General features: G+C 31.6%; 1 protein-coding gene across 1 annotated transcript in view; it reads left to right on the top strand.

The window, feature by feature from the left end:
* Nucleotides 1-18,067, top strand: part of Arl13b (ARF like GTPase 13B) — a 33,125-nt gene that overhangs the window by 8,766 nt on the left and 6,292 nt on the right. Inside the window, exons 3-8 of the mRNA XM_078041188.1 lie at nt 3,204-3,309; nt 4,129-4,331; nt 7,314-7,422; nt 11,768-11,993; nt 16,028-16,144; nt 17,118-17,186. Coding sequence (XP_077897314.1) covers nt 3,204-3,309; nt 4,129-4,331; nt 7,314-7,422; nt 11,768-11,993; nt 16,028-16,144; nt 17,118-17,186 — 830 coding nt within the window. The remainder of the gene's footprint in view (nt 1-3,203; nt 3,310-4,128; nt 4,332-7,313; nt 7,423-11,767; nt 11,994-16,027; nt 16,145-17,117; nt 17,187-18,067) is intronic.

The raw sequence follows: 18,067 nt of genomic DNA, 5'->3' as shown, positions 1-18,067 counted from the left end.
ACAAATTATCTTTATAAAGTAAAACTACTCTGAAACGAATGAACCTACCTATATAACTAAGTGATGGCATAGCCACACAGAAAAGGGTTATTTCAAGTATTTAAAACTCAATATTTGTGGCATTTGTAGTGGGATATATCTTAGAGACAGAAATAACCACAAAGATATCTTAACCTTCATTTAGTAATCTTTATTTTTAGTAATAATATTAAAGTTATTAAGTTTATTTATTTTATATGATTCTAAGGATTACACCCAATGCCTCAAATATGCTACACAAGCGCCCTACCACTAAGCTACTGCCCCTGAAATTATTAAGTTTAAACTCATATAGGATGAAGCAAGTAGTTAATGTCAATGTCATTAGAACTTGTAGTTGTCAGCATATATTAAAAAGAGATAAAAACAAGATCTAAGAAGCTAAGTGAAAACTTGGTAATATTTGATTTGAAGTTAAACAGAATCAGTATGAACTGATTGTACCACCAGGTACAATTCATTTTTATTAAAATTAGGAAATAAAGGCAAAAGATCAGATGTTGGTCTTAATTTTTTTCTATGAATTGAATTTAAGTGAGTCACAAGTAGTTTTTGAAAACTAATTTTTTATAGAAAATTCTGGTATTAATTATAGGAAGAATATAGAACTAAATAAGTCACCTTTTATAAACTAGTATAAAATAATAGAATCAAGCAAAGATCATCAGTAAAATTTGAAATGAAAGGCCAATGTGGAACTTTATTTTAAATGGATCAGATTGTAAATCTACTGATCAATTTTAATATCATAAAAATATGGTAGCATATAAAAAGTAATACTGTATGGCTCCTGTGCTTGCCAAAAGAGTTCAACATGAAAAGTGTTTAGCCTCTACATCTAACTACCAAATATGGGGAGTACAGAGTATATATGTTAAATGGTCTCATGAGGAAGTATTACTTAAATCCCAAACATAGGAAAGCCTAAAAAGAAATGATTTGTTTTATTTTGTAAGGAAATAACATAGTAGGAAAAGAGGAGCTATGCAGTATACTAGCTTTAAGAAAGGGAGGGTTAATATAATATTAAAAAAACACTTAAGACTGATAAGTTATGTGTATGGATTGTATCTGATTTTGAACTTAACATTTACAAAATGATACTGGGGAATGTTGAATGCATTGAGGTAATATTAAAGGTTTACTATCAATTTGTTAGGTATAACAAAGATATTATGGTAATATATTGTAATTTAAAAATGAACAGGGAAAAGTGGAAGGTATATAGATGAATAAGGTTGGTTCAGTATTGATAATTTTTTAAAATTGATCATAGAGTTTCATTAGATATATTGTTCAGTGTATTTATTAAAAACTACATTTTGCCCTCCCCCCAAAAAAACTCTGTCATATGCATTACATTGTCTTTTAGTTTTGGAACGAGATTCGTTCCAGGACTGCCCCATAATACCAGAACTAAAGATGCTCAAGTCTCTTGTAGAAAATAGCGTATTATTTGCATATAATTTATGTATAGCCTCCGATATACTTAAACGGTCTTTAGATTGCTTATAATACTTAGTGCAGCATAAATGCAGTGTAAATAGTTGTAACACTATTGTTTAGGAAATAATGACAAGAAAAATATATGTAGACAAATAGCAGTATCTCAGTGTGATTGCCATTTTTCTTAAGAACTTATTTCTTCCCCAGTTGTCCCTAATTGAATGTGTTTGTTGTGTATATTTCTGCCCAGTGCTGGTCCAAGTAACTAGAGGTATAAGTCTCCAGTAAATTGCACATTTATGTGGACATATTCACACATCAGAAATATAGGTGAACTCAAATGTTAATATTATTATTTTTAATTTGTTGGTTTTTGATATACATGACAAACTGATCAATGAGCACAAGTGCCTTTGTTAGATAATAAGTAAGATAGAGTGCATTTTAACATGTTTTACATATATGGAGTATAACCCACTCCAATTAAAATCTCATTCTTGCGGTTGTACATACTGTGGAATTACACTGGTTATGTATTAATTTATGAGCAAAGGAAAGTTATGTCCAATTCATTCTGCTGTCTTTCCTGTTCCCATCCCCTCACCCTTCTCTTCATTTGTCTTTGTCTAATCCTTTGAACTTCTATTCTTCTTCTCCCAACCCTCCCTTGTTGTGGGTTAGCATCCACATATCAGAACATTTGACCTTTGACTTTTTGGGACTGGCTTATTTCACTTAGCATAATATTTTCCAGCTTCATCCATTTATTAGCAATGCCATGATTTTATTATTCTTTATGGCTGAGTAATATTCCATAGTGTATATATACCTTTTTCTTTATCCATTCATCTGTTGAAGAGCACCTAGGTTGGTTCCAGAGCTTGGCTATTTTGAATTGAGCTGCTATTAACATTGATATGGCTCTTTCACTGTAGTATGCTGATTTTAAGTTCTTTGGGTATATACCAAGGAGTGGCATAACTGGGTCAAATTGTGGTTCCATTCTAAGTTTTCTAAGGAATTTCCATACTGCTTTCCAGATTGGTTGCATCAGTTTGAAGTCCTACCAGCGATGTATGAGTGAACCTTTTTCTTCACATCCTCATTAACATTTATTATTACTTGTGTTCTTAATAATTGCCATTCTAACTGGAGTGAGATGGAATCTCAGTGTAGTTTTACTTTTCATTTCTCTAATTGCTAGAGATGTTGAACATTTTTTTCTTATATTTTTGGCCTTTTGTATTTCTTCTTCTGTGAAGCATCTGTTCAGAACTCATATATTATAAGCACAGCTTGAGTATGTGTCATTTAAAACATGGTTGTTTGTATTTTTAAATTGTAGGAACATGAGATAAGAGTACTTACATCATGATATAATTCAATTGAAGAGGATGAGGACATAGTTTTGACTGAGGGATATGGAAAGTAGCCTACTTCTTTCTCCTTTTGTAACTTTCTTGTTGGCCTGTTAATTTATTGCTTTTGATATGTGAACACTTTTCTTTATCTGATTTTCCTCTCTTAGGCCAGTCCTTACAGACTTCTTTTCATCAATAATAAGCGAAAATGTTGAAATTAATACTACCATACTTTCTAAAATCAGGTTATTCATTATTCAGTAGATTAAAACTTTGGAATTGAAGGAAATGGTCAAAATATTTTAAGTCACCGTCTGATTATATATGCTATAAAATCATTTCATTTGTCATTCTTAGGTTGGCAAATAAACAAGACAAGGAAGGGGCTTTAGGAGAAGCTGATGTGATTGAATGTCTCTCTCTGGAAAAACTGGTCAATGAGCACAAGTGCCTTTGTCAGATAGTAAGTCTTTTTCCCCCCTTCGGTTTAAATTTTGTTCAGTGTAACTTAGTTTTGTATAGGTGATAGATAATTAGAGTGTAACTTTAATAAGAGTTCCCCTGTCCGAAGGAAATCATGCTCTCACTGTTCTAATGATATTAGCTTGTATTATAAAATTTGTAGTCTATTTACTTGTTACTGACTTCTATAAATTATCCTTCATAATTTCAAAGATTTTTTACTTTCGCCTTTTGTTTTAAGATATTGTTAGCTGGGCATGGTGGCACATTTCTATAATATCAGGGGCTCCGGAGACTGAGGCAAGGGAATTGCAAGTTCAAAGCCAGCCTAGCAAGACCCTAAGGAACTTAGCAATACCCTGTCCCAAAATAAAAAGATAAAAAGGGCTGTGGATGTGGCTCAGTGGTTGAGCACCCCTCAGCTCAATCTCTGGTACCACCACCACCCCACCAAAAAAAAAAAAAAAGGACAGGACCTGTAGAATTTACCAATATATTGTGCTACAAATATTGAGAAAGGGGAAGGAAAAAGTATAAATATAAAGGTTATTTAAATGTAAGAGGTTAATAATAAATTTTGAAAAATGACATCAGGAGTTTTGTAGCCTACAAATATCATCTATAATATCTCTCAACTTCTGTGTAATATGAAAGTTACTGACCATTGCAAAAGTGGTTATTTTAAGTTAGCAGGTGTTTCATATCAGTAATTTAAATGGCTTAATTTTGATATGCCAGTAATTATACATCATGGTTTATGAATAGATTTATGTGGAGAACTTTTAATTTTAATCTTTGAATAAAATAATTTCTGTTTTAGGAACCTTGTTCAGCAGTCTTGGGATATGGAAAGAAAATTGACAAGTCCATTAAAAAAGGCCTTTATTGGCTACTACATAACATTGCAAGAGACTTTGATACCTTAAATGAACGCATCCAAAAAGACACAACAGAACAACGAGCTCTTGAGGAACAAGAGAAACGAGAAAGGGCTGAGCGAGTGCGAAAATTACGAGAAGAAAGGTAAATAATTTAACACTGTGGTTTATTTGAAGATATAATACCATGGCACTTTTAAAAATAATTTGTGAGTTTGTCTATTCTAGTTTCATCTGTTTTGTGTGAAAGACAATATTAAGTTAATTGCCTATTTCTATGGATCTTTGCACAAGTTTGGATGATAGATTTTTAATTTTCCTGTTGGTTTTATACTAGTTGTAAATGTACTTTTTATGTAGTCATTATTTCTCAGACTTTAAAATTTATGTCTTATTTTTTATTGGTACTTTTAAATCTGTGCTTTTCAACAGGTAGAGAAATTTTGCCTCTCAGAGAACTTGTGGCACAGTCTTGAGACATTTTTAGTTGCCAGAGCTGGGGAGTAGTGGGAAGTGCTGCTGAAATGTAACGGATAGAGGCCAGGGGTGCTGCTAAATGTCCTGTAATGCACAGAACAGTTTCCCACAACAAAGAATTGTCAGGCTCACGATGTCATCATGTATCGAGATTAAGAAAACTTTAGACTCAGCAAAGATGGAAAGAGACAGCTTGGGGGGCTGAGGCAGGATGATTGCAAATTCAAAGCCCGCCTCAATAAAAGTGAGGCGCTAAGCAATCTCAGTGAGACACTATCTCTAGGTAAAATGCAAAAAAGGGTTGGGATTTGGCTCAGTGGTTGAGTGTTCCTGGTTTCAATCCCCAGTACAAAAAATAAAATAAAATTTAAAAAAAGATGGTGAACTAATAGAGGATTGTTCAGCCCAAGCAAAAGCTGATCTTCAGCAGTAATATTGTCAGAAAAATAAGTTATATCAGGTTTTTAAAATATAATTAAAAATTATTTTTAAATATGCCATTTGAAGGAAAACATTTAAATTAAATCCACCAAATTCTATTAAAAAAAGATTGTATAAATTCTACTTCAGAATCGTAATTTTAATGCTATAAGAAAGTGCTAATATTTGCATAGAAGTTGTATTGTTACATGGTAGAGAAGGGGAGAAAAAAGGAAAATGAAAAATATTTTTAAGTGAACTATAAGATTCAAACTTGCCTTCCATCAACTTAAGTAATATTGGCTTTCCACATGGTTTAACATAGTTGCAGCGCAGTAGACAAGAAGCCACTACCTTTGTGAGGTGCTTCCTTACATTGTAAAAGATATCATCTGATGATATCTGTCTTTTAATGTAAAGATAGCACTTAAAGGAACAAAATATCTGTAGAAATAACTCTGTCCCCAAGTGTTCAGTAGTATGAGTTTATCTGTTAATCTCTTGACATCAAAGAATGAAAGGGATGAGAGATCTTGGCAACTGCCTGTATGAAGTTGTACTCACTGTGAGAATCTTTGTATTTTCTTATCCTAGTGTATATTTTCATGATATAAAGCTATTACAGCAATTATGTATATATTTATAAAAATAAAATATTCAGTCACATTTTTCTAAAATATCTGTTGCCTTTCCTCCACTGAGTGGAGCTCACTGGTGGAGAATGTGCATAGCATATGGGATGCCCTGTGTTCAAACCCCAGTAGCAAAAAAGAAAAGGAAATGAAGATGAAAACAACAATAAAAAGTTGAATTAATATAATAAATCTAATGTAAAACGTTTTTCTAAAATTTTTACCTTTTCTGTAATGATATTTTATGTATGTTATGACAGGCATTTTTGATAGTCATTCCCCTTTCCTGCTTTCTCCATAGCCATGCCTGTTGTGATCTTAGACCTCAACTGTTAAGCTGAGACTTCATAGTTAAAAGTAAACTGGCCTTTAGAGAGGAATGAATAAAACAATCTTTTTTACTTTTTATTTCACCAATTTCAGTCTAATTGGTTCACACTGTGATTTCCAATGTTTCTGAAAAAATGCTGCTTTTGGTATAAAATAGTATATTAATACTATATATCTGAAATTGTTACTAGTAATCAGTAACATTAATAATAATGACTGTCCTATAAGTGTGTTCATTTACAGAATATTTTTACATATATTAGTTTATCTGATCCTCATTACATCCTTATGAGGTATTTTTGTCCACATTGGTGGGAAAATTGAGGCTCAAAGAGCCAGTCCAAGGTCACAAAAGAAGCAAATTACAAATCTCCAAATCTTTTTTTCCTAGATTCAGATTGAAAGATGTATATTTCCATAATAGAACACAGTTGATGAATTTCGTAGTAATGAACATTCAAATTGCTATACTATACTGATAGTCTGGTTGAAGATCCACAATATTAACTTTTCTGCCTTTGGCTGCATCTTTTAGTAACTTATTACTCTTCAAGTACTGGGCAACATGAATGATAAATTTTAGAGATAGTAATATTTCATTGGTACCTAATATGGAATTATTTAATCTGATTATTGAAGGACAACTTATTTTTTATAGCCTCATTCTATTATGCAGAGCGATAGTTGTTTTCTAGTTCAAATATGATGTACAACTTAACAAAATTTATCATTTAATGTTACTTTTTTGTCATGTACTTCTACAAAATCAATCTGCAGTGTGCTACTTTTTTTTCTGTCTTGTAAGAAACATGTTTCTACATAAATAAAAACATAGATTGTGTTGGTGTTTTCCCAGTACTTTTAACAAGAGAAGACATAGCCTTTAAGAAGAAGGTTATCAAAGACTTAACCTATTGATCAATAAAAAAGACACTAATTATTTTAGAGGATAATTAATGAATCAACAAATAAACTCCCTTTGCACATGGAAAAATAATTAAATTGTACTTCAGCATTGAGAAATCAGACATATAATGTCATTTTTGTCAGAATTTCTTTTAAAATTCAAATGATAAATTTTTACATGAGGATGGAAGCCTATTACCTCCATGAGGAATTTTTAAATGTTCTTAGTAATTAAAAGACAAAACTCGATGTTTAAATACTAAATTTAAATAATCTTAAACCTATCTCAAATAGGTTTCTTAAACATGGCTCAGTGCTTTTTCAAAATGAATTTTATTTTTCTTTTCCTCTTCAAATAATAGAGAACAAAGAGAACGAGAGCAATCTGATGGAACCAGTGGTCTGGCTGAATTGGACCCAGAACCAGTTACTGTTAACCCTTTCCAGCCAATAGCATCTGTAATTATTGAGGTATGAGTGATGACAAATGTTAATTTTTATATCTTAAATTATAAGTTGGAAATTAGGACAGGAGGCAAGGAGGTAGAAGAATTTCTCCAGAGAGATTTTTTTGTAACAAAACTAAAGGCGAGATACAATTAGAAGGTTTACTAATTTTTCTTTCTCTTCAAATTTACTTTTTGAGATATATAGCTCAGTGGCAAAATGCTTGCCTAGTATTCATCCAAAATATTTTGAAAATTTTAATAATTACTTTTCTTTTTATTAGTTGCTCATGACAATACAATGATCTTAACATATTATACATTTGAATCAAATGGGGTATAATTTCTCATTTTTCCAAATGTACAGGTTGCAGAATCACCTTAGTTATACATACAGCAATACTAGTATCTATTTAATTCTGCTGCCTTTCCTATCCCCCCTACCCCTCCCCTCCCCTCCCATCACCTCTCTCTACCCAATCTAATGTGACACATTTCTTTTTTCCCCCCCTCACATCATCATACATGTATTTTGTATAACGATGAGAGTCTCCTTCCATCTTCCGTGCAATTCCCCTTCTCCCTCCCATTCTCTCCCACCTTACTTTTTTGAAGCCAGGTGTGGTGGTTCATGCCTGTAAATCCCAGCAGCTCAGAAGTCCAAGACAGGAGGATTCCAAGTTTGATACTATCCTCAACAACTTAGCAAGACCCTGTCTCAAAATAATAAATAAAAAGGACTGAAGATGTGGCTTGGTGGTTGAGCACTTCTGGATTCAATCCCCACTACCTCCTCCCTCCCAAATAATTACTTTTGATGTAGCACAGAAAGGGAAATATTTGATTGTAAAATTACATGAGAATGAAAATAATGTTTGAATACGGACATTATTAAAGTTACTATTTTTATTTATTTATTGGTACCAGGAATTGAACTCAAGGGTACTCGACCACTGAGCCACATCCCCAGTCCTATTTCCTGTTTTTGTTTAGAGACGGGGTCTCACTGAGTTGCTTAGCGCTTCACTGTCGCTGAGGCTGGCTTTGAACTCCAGATCTCTTGTCTCAGCCTCCACAGCCACTGAGATTACAGGTGTGCACCACTATGCCCAGCGTAAAGTTACTATTGTTTATAAATTTATTTTTGTTATTTATTACATACAGTAGCAATGTATTTATTCTTATTTATAGTATCTTACTCCGAGTTTTCATCTATGATAATACTTGGATGCTTATAATGTGTTAGACTACATAGACAACTTTGTTCTCCCAGGAAAATAAGAATACTCAAAACTGCAACACATTTTCCTATATCTGTATACCATTTATTTTAATTTTAATTATTGCAAGTTTTTCAAACATTAACTTGTAGATTTTATATTAAGAAGTTAAGGGGTTTTGTGTGTGTGTGTGTGTGTGTGTGTGTGTGTGTGTGTGTGTCTGTGTCTTTGTTTTCATCTTCTGCTGAGGTCCAGAGTTTACATTGGCTCCACTTTAATCACTCTCATCAGCCACCTCCTCCTAATCCTATGGCATTCACTCAGAACTTAATGTGGAAGCAGGATTGTTGATTCTGCCAATGTGTTTGCCATTCCTCTTCCTCTGTCACAGCCTCTTCCACACAGGTGTTCATCTGGAGAGGTGGATGATTGTTTCCTCCTTGGGGCTGCTGCTTAGGAGCGTGGCAGCTCCACAGGTAAGATGATTGGATAGTTTTGATATTGCCTTATTTTGTAAAATAATAGGTATCATGACATATTTGATTCTAACTCATTTTGTCCTATCCTCTTATGTAGAATTGAAAACTTGGGGGAATTAATGGATTAAGTTGCTTAGATATCTGAAAGTTAGTTAAATCTTTTATTAACCCTATTGCATTTACCCTAAACATGTTATTCTTAGTAAATATATATTAAGAACATGAAGTATTATTTTGTCTCCCTTCTATCAGATATTGTGTTTGTCAAGTTTCGTTTTATGTTCTTTTAAAAATATTGGTAAAGAACCAGGTGTGGTGGTGCGTGCCTATAATTCCAGCAGCTCAGAAGGCTGAGGCAGGAGGATCATAAGTTTGAGACCAGTCTCAGCAACGTGGCAAGCAAGGCCCTAAGCAACTTAGCAAGACTGTCTCTCAAAATTAAAAGTAAAAAGGGTTGGGGATGTGCTTGAATGGTTAAACACCCCTGGATTCAATTCTTAGTAAATATATATATATATATATATATATATATATATATATATATATACATACATATGTAGAGAAGAAGGATATTAAGATTTGCATTTCACTTTGAAACATTAATTTACACTGTAGTAAAGCTGACCATATAAAATAAAGACCAATTATTTTATACTACCATGTACTTATCTCAACCTTATAGTTTTCAAATTATCTTTACTGTGAAAACACCAGTGTTGTATGACACTGGTGTATTGCATAAAATACCACATATATATAGTAAGTCTGTAAATTAATTAGTGTATGGGGAAAGTATAGTTATTCTGCTTTTAAGTTATAATTTTAAGATGTTCAGTGAATTAATGAAAACAAAGGTACTTATAATCTCCTTTTTATTATGTACATTTCTTTATTTTTTCTTTAGTAGGTTTGCATTGTACAGAAGCACTAATATGATTTTACCACAGTTTTGATTTTACCACAGATCAGTGGAACAAATAGTAATGAACCCAATTGTGTATAAGCTAGATATAATATAAATGATAACACTTCAAATCTGAGAGAATATGGGAAAAACTGAATAATCATTTGGAAAAAAAATTGAAATTACTAAACCATATTAAATTCCAGAAATATAAAAAACTTAAATGTGTATTTTAATATTTATAAATGCTTGGAGGATGAAAAACTTTCAAAGCAAGACAATCAAGCCACAAATAAATTTTACATAGAGTATAAAATGGATAGGTCTTATATTCAATTTTTAAGAGTTGATATAGAAAGTTAAAAGGCATAAATGAAAACAAACAACCCTAATGAAAATATGTCAAAGAAGACATATAGTCCTGTGTAACTATGTGATTAGTCCTAGTAACAGATAAAACAAGGGGGAAAAAAGGGAATTCTTATAAAATACTATGAAATTAATAGAAAGTCAGTATTGGATTACCCTAAAGGAAAAAAAAATGGTAATAAGAGCATTTAATAGTTCATTTTGCCTAGTAATGAAAATTTTTAAAGTAAATCAAACCAAACTCAATTAAATAAAAATAAAACAACCCTAAAATATCTATTGATTAGTTTTTTAGAGATATAAAAGGTTGATGATGATATGCAGCATTTAAAATGATTTAAGAGAAATACTCTCCTATTCTTTTGCCTTGTTTATAAATTGATTCAGTTTTTCAGAAGAGAAGTTTGTGATTGTATGTCAAATTTTAAAATGTTAAAGATCTTCTGATTCAGCAGTCCCTCTTATCTAGCAGCTCTGTTAGTAATTTAACTTAAAAAGTGAATAGGACAGTTTACTTATGATAATGACACTTAGAAATACTTTCTTTATCAATTGAAATGGAATTGGAAAAATAAATTTATTGTATCATATAACTCATATGGTTAATGGTTATACATCATAATGGTTATATCACATAAGTTATTTAACTTATACAATGATTTCTATGATATAACCATTTTAAATATTAATGTAATTGATGAAAATAATAGCAGCTAACACATAGCATTTATAATATGAGGCACTATTCTAAGCACTTCATTGACATTGAAAGATATGTATACTGTTTTTTAAATTAATTTTTATTGGTACATTATAACTACACATAACAATGTATTCATTATGACATATTTGTATATGCCCACAATTTGGTTAATTTCATTCCCCAATATCTTCCCTTTCCCTTTCATCCTCCCTTCCTCCTCCTTCTAATCCCCTTTCTCTTTTCTATTAGTTTCTTTTCTATAGAAATATTCTTAAATAAAAGAATTTTGTGCTGTTGGTTAAACAACAAATAAATATGTATATATAGAGAGATAATCACACATTTATATGTTTATGGAGGGTGTATGTCTGTATGTATGGGAATAGTCAGAGGAAAATGCCTCTTAATGATTATACACTAAATAGTGCTATCTGCAGATTGTGAAATCACTGATATAAGTTAAATAACTTATGTGATGTGAACATTTATTTTCTTTCATTATACCTTTTTTATTTAGCATTTATTTAGTATTTAGCAGTTATCATGTTTTAATGATATACTTAACAAATAATTATAATGAAAGTACCAAAAAACTGATGAAATTATAAAATACTCTTAATCAATTTGACCTTTAAAATTGTTTTAAGATAGAATAGAACCATTATAATAAAGTTAATATATTTCATTTTTGTTAGAATGAAAAAAAACTTGAAAAAGAGAAAAAGAAGCAAACGATGGAGAAAGAGATTGATAGTTGTCCCCTGAAAAATAACATGGAGCATGAGCAAGTACAAACAGAAAACCATACTGGTGACAGTAGCCAAAAACACAGTGAACTTGAAATAGTAGAAAATTATAAGGAGGCATTAACACAGCAGTTGGAGAATGAAGATGAGGCAGATCATCGATCATCAGAATCAGGTATATCTAGTTATGTAAAGTAATTTTCATACATTTAAATATAGCTTATTTAGGGCTGGAGTTGTGGCTCAAGTGGTAGTGTGATCACCTGGCATGTGTGCGGCCCGGGTTCGATCCTCAGCACCACATACAAACAAAGATGTTGTGTCCGGCGATAACTAAAAAATAAATTATTAAAAATTCTCTCTCATTCTCTCTTTAAATAAATAAATAAATAAATAAATAAATAAATAAATAAATAAATAAAGCTTATTTATACTTTACTTCCTGTATCATTTATTTTCACAAAAAAATGTAGTTTACTTTTTGTCTCCAAATGCAGTAGTATGATACTTTCCAGGTTTTTAGTTAATCACTTACCACTTTTTTCTTCTCCTAACATGTTGTTTTCATGCTGACTTTAAAATGTAATTTTAAAGTTTAAAGCATAAAATGAATTCAGCAGAAAATTCAGTTTTCAATTTACTTTCATAAGTTTGCGATACAGTATAGTTGCCAGGAATCCATAGAATTTATTTAACTTTTTTGAAGCTTTTTTATTTTGTTTCTTAAGCCTTGTAATGATTCAATCAATATAACTTCCTTTGTAGTCTGGCTATTTCTATAGGGTACAAACATAATTGGTAGAACGTTTTTAAAAACTCTTGTCAGGGCTATGGGTACAGGTCAGCGGTAGAGCTCATACTTAGTATGAATAAGGCCCTGAGCTCAATCCCTAGTACAAAAGAAAAAAAGATTTGTCACTATTTTAATGTTATTCAAAATCTTTAACTTATAATTACTTTGCTTTTTCTAATTGGTGATGTGATTGAACAGAAAGTTCATGTCTCTCATTGTCATAGAGAAAGAGCCTGTATTTGGAATCAAGCAACCTGAGAGGGAACCCTGACTTTCCCATCTATTAGTATATGTTAGGTTATATAATATTCTCCAGACTTAATTTCTTCTTTTCTAATATGGGGATGAGTATCATTTTTATTGACAAAGCTTTTTTAGTTACTTATAAAATACCTATAATGTTCTTTTACAATGTCTGCCAATGGGGAGATACCCAATAGTTACTACTGTTTCCTTGCTATTCCTAGTTACAGGTCTGGTTTTATTATATGTAAGAATTTTTGTTTTCATTTTTTTTCTTTTTGTTTTTTATTTATATATGACAGAGGAATGCATTCCAAATCTTATACATATAGAGAATAATGTTTCATATCTCTGGTTGAATAAAAGTGTATTCATACCAATTCATGTCTTCATACAAGTACTTTGGATAATAATGATCCTCACATTCCACCATCATTTCTAACCCCATGCCCCCTCCCTTTCCTTCAATCCCTCTGCCCTATCTAGAGTTTGTCTATTCCTCCCATGCTCCCTCTCCCTTTCTACTATGAATCAGCCTCCTTATATCAAAGAAAACATTCAGCATTTGGTTTTTTGGGATTGTCTAACTTCATTTAGGATTATCTTCTCTAACTCCATCCATTTACCTCCAAATGCCATAATTTTATTCTCTTTCATTGCTGAGTAATATTCCATTGTGTATATATGCCACATTTTTTAATCCATTTATCTATTATTGAAGGGCATCTAGGTTGGTTCCACAGTTTAGCTATTGTGAATTGTGTTGCTATAAACATTGATGTGGCTGTATTATGCTGATTTTAAGTTCCTTGGGTATAGACCGAGGATATGGATAGCTGGGTCAAATGGTGGTTCCATTCCCAATTTTCCAAGAAATCTCCATACTGCTTTCCATATTGTCTGTACCAATTTGCTGTCCCACCAGCAGTGTATGAGTGTACCTTTTTCCCCACATCCTTGCCAATACTTATTGTTGTTTGTCTTCATAATAGCTGCCATTCTGACAAGAGTGAGATGAAATCTTAGTTTTGATTTGCATTTCTCTAATTGCTAGTGATGATGAATATTTTTTCATCTATTTAGTTTTCAAAGAACTACAAAGTTCTGCTGAATTGAAATGTTTACCAATTCCTGTGGTTGCTGAATATCTACATGTTATTACATCATTGGGGCCTTCTAACAGTCAAGGTTCAACCTGAGACAAACCAGCAAGAAACTTACAAACTCCTCTCTCTCACCATGCACAAAACTCAACTCAAAATGGATCAAGGACTTAGGAATAAAACCAGAGACCCTGAGTCTAACAGAAGAAAAAGTAGACTCTAATCTCCATCATGTGGGATTAGGCCCCCCCAACTTCCTTAATAAAACTCTTTTAGCGCAAGAATTAAAATCAAGAATCAATAAATGAGATGTACTCAAACTAAAAAGTTCTTCTCAGCAAAAGAAATGATCTGTGAGGTGAATAGAGAGCCTACATCTTGGGAGCAAATCTTTACCCCTCACATATCAGATAGAGCACTAATCTCTAGGGTATATAAAGAACTCAAAAAGCTAAGCACCAAAAAAACACAAATAACCCAATCAATAAATGGGCAGGGATCTGAACAGACACTTCTTAGAAGATGATATATGTAGGAATTTTTTAAAGTATACAGGGTTTATCAAAATAAATTCTCAGTTCTTGAAGTAACTAACATGCATGTTTTCTTGATTAAAAATGTTAGATTTAAGTTGTACTTTTTGTCATCACTTGGGAGATTAGAGTAGTCATCTTCATACCCATATAACTCTATCAGCACAGTATTAAATGAAGGTAGACTTATTGCAGTGGTATCAGTTTTTTAAAAGGATGCTAACACTGAAGAAAAGTGAATTAGCAAATGACTTTATAGTTTAGGAAGATCTGAGATAATAAATCATAACCATAATAATAACTCACATTTTATGCTTTCAAAGTATGACTTCAGATTATTTGAGTTAACATAGCCCTATGTTATTTATCATAATAATGCTGGGGTATAAAACTCCCACTATGTAAGTAGGAAGCTAGGGACTTAGAGAGGTTGAAAAACTTCATATGTCATATTGGTGGCTGGGCTGAGACCCCAGTCCAAATCATATTTTCACATTCTATCCTCTTCCATCACCTGAACTACTGCCCATCCTAAAGTACCGTATGTTTTTAGAGCTCTCATTCCATTTTCCCATCTGTTAAGCCTATAACTTTAATAGTAAAAAGATTACTTTATTTCTATCTGGAGTAAAATGTCACAAAGGACACTAACATTAATAAAAAGTTTCCTTTTAAATATGATGTTCTTCTTTCTGTTTTGTAACTTTATAGATTTTGACTATTTCTCATGTTCAGATAATTCCCATTTTGTAAAATGTGTGTAATTTCGCAGTTAGGAATTGTTATTTAAAATATTTCAGTAACTTTGATGGTCAGAATTTTTAATTACTATGCCACTCTGGTTTTACATTGTTAAAATTTAAGCGTCAATATATCATATCCTTAAGGTGTTTTTATGTGTTTATGAGTCTGTAATTTGTTTGTTTGTTTATTGTAGAAAGAACAGAAATTTAATTTGGCCTGGTCTACTGATTTTGGTTACATATATTTATTCTTTAGGTGTTAAAGAGTAATGTATTTAGATTGGGTTCGGATTTTTTTCCTCATATTTCAAAGCATTATTTTTGGACTATTTATACCTATAGTCATTCTACTTATTCCTCTGAGAAAAGTCAACATCTTCCTCTTTCCACAAGCCATTCTGAGTTTTATGGAATTCCTACAACTAGACAATTATATGTGTTTAATATGACATTTGGAAGAAATATAAATTGCTTTTGGAAATGAGAAGGTATTTTTATATTCTAAAAACCTCTCAGTATTTAAAGTAGACTTTTGGATATTTTGTCATATTTGTTCTATAAGCTATTACTTTAAATATTTATTTTTACTAAATGCAAGTTCATATTTTGTTATTGATAACAATTTCTGAAGTTGAATATGAGGTTTCTAGTGTAATCTCAATATTCTCCTTTTTTATTCATTGTTTTCTATTACAGACGTTTACTTTTTCCCAAAAGGTTTAATGTTTTTTCAGTGATAGAAGTTCACTTTTCCCCAATAGTATAAATAAAATTCTATGTTTATATTCTTATAGATAACAGTAAAAAGAAAACTAAGAAACTGAGAATGAAAAGGAGTCACCGGGTAGAACCAGTTAATACCGATGACTCTGTTCCTAAGAGTCCAACACCACCTCCTCCTCCCCCTCCTGGTGAGTAAATTGATACTGATATTGAATTTAGAAATATTGCTTTAAACAATGGAGGAGAGGGGGAAGGAAGAAAGAAAGAAAAAGAAACTATATAGTTTTTCATTATTTTGTGAATTTGTGAGAAAGGACTCTACTCTCATAGTACAAAAATCTGTCAATTAATTATTAGTTTTCATAAAAGAAAAAGGTAAAAACTATCAAGAAAATCTTAATAATTCCTGGAATGTGTTCAAGCTCTATTAAAAATATCAATTACCCAGATTGTAAGAGGAATTTAAGTTTAATGAATAGATGGCTAATGAAATCTTTAAAAAAATTGGACCTTTCTTCCTGAAAGTTACCTAGATGTATGAGTTTTCCTGCTTTGAATCCAACATATACACAGGATTAATTTATATTATATTCACGTAAAGAAGCACTGGGACATGACTGCACAATAATTGTTAGCAACTTTTTAGCACTAAATACATAGTGCTAAAAAGTTGCTAACAGGTAAATAAATAAATACATCAGGTATTTATTGAGCACATCTACTATATGTGCTCAATAAATACCTGATGACTAACTAAATGTTTGCAGTGTCCTTGCAGCCATGCCACAAGGCTTGTTATGGTAATATTTTTCTTTAAGAATTTGTTTAAAATTCATTTTTAGTATTCAATTTGATAAGAAAACATTTATTTTAGCCTCTGCTAGGTATTCAAATGGTAGTCTAAAGCTTATCGAAGTTGGTTAAGAGGTTTGTTTTTAATGAAAGGTGAATAAAAACTTAAAGCAGATGTTAGCAGACGTTAATTACATTTTGAAATAGAAGCCATTTAAAATGGGTTTATAGATATTCAGTATTGTGTCATTTACTACATTTGAATTGACATTGAATGGTATTTATACTTCCTGTGGAAGGAGAGATCCTCTTATCAGACCCCCCAAAATTTGTTTAACAGTGTTTTTAAATGTGTTTCTTTTTCTTTAGTTGGCTGGGGAACCCCCAAAGTCACTAGACTTCCAAAACTTGAGCCTCTTGGTGAAACACGTCATAATGGTAATGCAAAAGGATCAGTTTTCAGATATCATCTGTTCATATTACATTCACTTTTCTTTACTTCATAACTTCAACAAGCTTAATATTTTATTTTTGGAAACCTTTCAAATAAACTGCCATACTTTTTCATTATACTTTTCCCCTTTTTTTTTTTTTAAATTCACTCTGCATCTATGTAATTTGATTTTTGTTTACCTTGGAATACAGAGGTAAAAGGATTCATACTTCTGTTTATTCATGATATACCAATAGTTATGGAAAGGAAAAATTTTTAAAACAACTTTAATGTGACACAGTACAATTAAACTCATGGTGTTTAAAAAAAAAACAGCCGTACTGTTCTATAAATATACAGTAGGCTCTTTGATAATGCCATATAATTTTTTGTTGTTGTTTTCTGAATAAGACACCTAGCTGCTGAATATTAAAATTTTGCAGAGAGATCAACACAGTATATAAAATCAGAAATCAAGTCAGTAAACCAAATAAAGTTCAGCTAACTGAAAAGAAAGTTATCAAAGGCTTTGTTTGAAAAAATAATTTTCTTTAATGAGATTAACATTAACAAATAGTCTTTATGGCATTAGAATTCCTGGAAGCAAAAACTAGAGAAAGGACCAGTTGTAGATAGTAGAGAACCTAGGGAGAGGAAGTTGCAGATCATCAGCTAGATTTTTTTCAATAAGATATTTCTAGAATGCAAAACAATATTTATACATAATTGTAGCTCACTAAATTTGTTCAATCAGAATATCCAGTTCCCTTTCTGATAACTCTGTTTAATGATTCTTGATGACTCTCTGACCCACTATAAAACTGTGTTTCATAAGGAGAGTACAGACCAGAAGAAATTGTAAGTTCAGTTGTCAGAAAAGCATTAC

This window comes from Ictidomys tridecemlineatus, chromosome 3 (genome assembly GCF_052094955.1).
Source record: "Ictidomys tridecemlineatus isolate mIctTri1 chromosome 3, mIctTri1.hap1, whole genome shotgun sequence".
NCBI lineage: Eukaryota > Metazoa > Chordata > Mammalia > Rodentia > Sciuridae > Ictidomys > Ictidomys tridecemlineatus.
The sequence above is the reverse complement of the archived record's forward strand: the minus strand, read 5'-3'. Positions and strand labels throughout refer to the sequence as shown.